The sequence below is a fragment of the Palaemon carinicauda genome, chromosome 32 (genome assembly GCF_036898095.1).
Source record: "Palaemon carinicauda isolate YSFRI2023 chromosome 32, ASM3689809v2, whole genome shotgun sequence".
NCBI classification, from domain to species: domain Eukaryota; kingdom Metazoa; phylum Arthropoda; class Malacostraca; order Decapoda; family Palaemonidae; genus Palaemon; species Palaemon carinicauda.
In genome coordinates, this window is record NC_090756.1 from 26060917 (window position 1) to 26064585 (window position 3669).

The 3669-nt window shown below is 35.9% G+C and overlaps 1 protein-coding gene across 1 annotated transcript in view; it reads right to left on the reverse strand.

The window, feature by feature from the left end:
* The window catches only part of LOC137625542 (NPC intracellular cholesterol transporter 1-like), a 53671-nt gene extending 50767 nt beyond the window's left edge, over nucleotides 1-2904 (reverse strand). Inside the window, exon 1 of the mRNA XM_068356452.1 lies at nucleotides 2425-2904. Coding sequence (XP_068212553.1) covers nucleotides 2425-2904 — 480 coding nt within the window. The remainder of the gene's footprint in view (nucleotides 1-2424) is intronic.
* Nucleotides 2905-3669: the final 765 nt, after the last annotated feature.

Here is a 3669-nt window from a genome sequence, read left to right on the forward strand (position 1 = left end):
ATTTTCCTCAAAATAATCTTGAAATAATACACCTTTCTCACTTTAAATTCCCAGAAAATAATCCTGAAATAATGCATCTTTTTCACTTTAAATTTTCCACAAAATAATCTTGAAATAATACACCTTTCTCACTTTAAATTCCCACAAAATAATCCTGAAATAACACACCTTTCTCACTTTGAATTCCCACAAAATACTCCTGAAATAATCCCTCTCTCTCACTTGAAATTCCCACAAAATAATACTGAAATAATCCCTCTTTCTCCCTTTAAAACTCCCACAAAATAATCCTGAAATAATCCCTCTTTCTCACTTTATAACTCCCACAAAATAATCCTGAAATAATCCCTCTTTCTCCCTTTAAAACTCCCACAAAATAATCCTGAAATAATCCCTCTTTCTCACTTTATAACTCCAACAAAATAATCCTGAAATAATCCCTCTCTCTCACTTGAAATTCCCACAAAATGATCCTGAAATAATCCCTCTCTCTCACTTAAAATTCCCACCAAATAATCCTGAAATAATCCCTCTTTCTCACTTTATAACTCCAACAAAATAATCCTGAAATAATCCCTCTTTCTCACTTTAAAATTCCCACAAAATAATCCTGAAATAATCCCACTTTCTCACTTTAAAATTCCCACAAAATAATCCTGAAATAATCCCTCTCTCTCACTTGAAATTCCCACAAAATAATCCTGAAATAATTCCACTTTCTCACTTTAATTTCCCACAAAATAATCCTAAAATAGTCCCTCTTTCTCCCTTTAAAACTCCCACAAAATAATCCTGAAATAATCCCTCTTTCTCCCTTTAAAACTCCCACAAAATAATCCTGAAATAAGCCCTCTTTCTCACTTTATAACTCCAACAAAATAATCCTGAAATTATCCCTCTTTCTCACTTTAAAATTCCCACAAAATAATCCTAAAATAATCCCTCTTTCTCACTTTATAACTCCCACAAAATAATCCTGAAATAATCCCTCTTTCTCACTTTATAACTCCAACAAAATAATCCTGAAATTATCCCTCTTTCTCACTTTAAAATTCCCACAAAATAATCCTAAAATAATCCCTCTTTCTCCCTTTAAAACTCCCACAAAATAATCCTGAAATAATCCCTCTTTCTCACTTTATAACTCCCACAAAATAATCCTGAAATAATCCCTCTTTCCCACTTTAAAATTCCCACAAAATAATCCTGAAATAATCCCTCTTTCTCACTTTAATTTCCCAAAAAATAATCCTAAAATAATCCCACTTTCTCACTTCAAATCACCCACAAAATAATACATTTCTCACTCCTAATTCGCCACAAAATAATACAGAAATAATCAAGCTTCCCGAGATCAAATTCACCATAAGGAACATTAGGGTCAATATCACACACAAATTACCTATAAATACAACCTTACGTACAGACAATAATAAACTATAAACGATGACAACAGAGAAACTGGCTTACGTAATTCTTATCTACCTTCAGAGGAAGTTTTTATTTATCTAAAATATACAAAAATTATATAATAAAAGTTTAGATAAAATCATAAAATAATGTAAGGTCAACATAATCAATTGAATTTAAATTTATAGAAGATCAAAACACATATATAAATTTCCTGAATTTTGCATACTGTACGATACAACTCTAAAATTCAACATACTAACGTAGGAGTGACCACAGTATTGTTTTATGTGAAGCCATCCCTTGTTCGGGAAAAACGTCTTTGAATTGAGTAAAAAAGGAAGAAATATATATATATATATATATATATATATATATATATATATATATATATATATATATATATAATACATATATATATATATATATATATATATATATATATATATATATATATATATATACATACAGTATATATATATAAGCCATATATTATACTCTTCCTAATATCTGGATTTTCTCTACCTCGGGATCAGAGACCCAAGGGGGAATCAACTGAAAGATAATAGCCTCTGGTAGGCTAGGGAATCGAACCCAGTCCCAAGTAACCGAGGTTCCATTGACTTAGCAACTCAGCCACAAAGAGAGATCACACGTGTAAATGTGAAAAGAATTTCACATTATATATATACATACTGTGTATATATATATATATATATATATATATATATATATATATATATATGTATATATATATATATATATATATATATATATATATATATATATATATATATATATATATATATATATATATAAGTCAAAAGAAAAATACAGAGTAAAAGACCTCTTTAGGGGCCATATCTCACTCCCTCCCCCCCCCAAAAAAAAAACTTTTTCAGATCTGACCTAATTCCTTAAAACACTTAACTCGAAACACGACTCCTGGAAGTATAAAATCTTGCTCTCAAATAACAAAACATTCCCTCTGTCATGGCCATAAAATGCACCCACCGTGAACATCAACCCACGATCGAAAAGGCAGAAATCTTGTTTACATGGGGGTGGGGACATGGGAGGAGGAGGGAGGAGCGTGGTGGCGTGGGAGGAGCGTGGTGGGATGGGAGGAGCGTGGTGGGATGGGAGGAGCGTGGTGGAGTAGGAGGAGCATGGTGGGGTGGGAGGAGCGTGGTGGGGTGGGAGGAGTGTGGTAGGGTGAGAGGAGCGAAGGGGTGGGAGGAGCGTGGTGGGGAGGGAGAAGCGAAGGGGTGGGAGGAGAGTGGTGGGGAAGGAAGAGCGTGGTGGGAGGGAGAAGCGAAGGGGTGGGAGGCGTGTGGTGGGGAGGGAGGAGCGAAGGGATGGGAGGAGCGTGGTGAAGTGGGAGGAGCGTGGTGGGAGGAGCCTGGTGGGGTGGGAGGAGCATGGTGGGGTGTGGGAGGAGTAGTGGTAGGGGAAGGAAACACCTTGTGACAATTCTCTGGAAACCCGACTCATCTTGACCCGAGGCTGTGCGCTTGACCCGAGTCCGGATGTAGTAACCCATTAGGAAGTTGGGTGTCATTGGCAACCTCTTATTGGTGTCAATGCAGCAATGTACCTTGCTTTTTACCTCCGCCAACTGAGATGGAAGGAGGTTATGTTTTTGTCTCTTTCTCCATTTGTCTGGGTGTTTAATTGTTTGTGAACAACTTCCTGGCCACAATTTTACTGATAGAGTAGTGAAACTTCCAGGGTTTAATTTGTTATGTTGAGATTCAAATTTGAAAGTTCTAGGTCAAAGGTCAAGGTCAAGATCGAGCAAAAGGTCGACCAAAATAAGTTGCCGCGGTGGAGGTCTGCACTCTCAAAATGTTTCTCTAGCTTGTTTTAGTTATTGCTACAAGAAAAGCTGCAATCACAATTGGAAAACCAGAATGCAAAGCCAGTTAATGCCTAAAAACAAATAACTATGCGCAAGAACAAACAAATTCATAACAATATTAACAAAGTGAAACAAATAGATTAAGAAGCAACTCTCAAATGAACCTGATCAGCCAAGCAGAAAAAGCAGAAAAAAATGAACATTCTCGCAATGACCAACCATTACACTTTTTTGGTCAGGAGAAAATCAAAAGACAGTTTTTGATACTATTCATGGCCACAATCTGACAACAGTCCTCTAAGAAATGACTATGTGTCAGGCCATACATGTGTACAAGCGGGCACTGATACTCAATTTTCTTTTTTTAATGAGACATAGTGCCTTATTCGCACTGACTC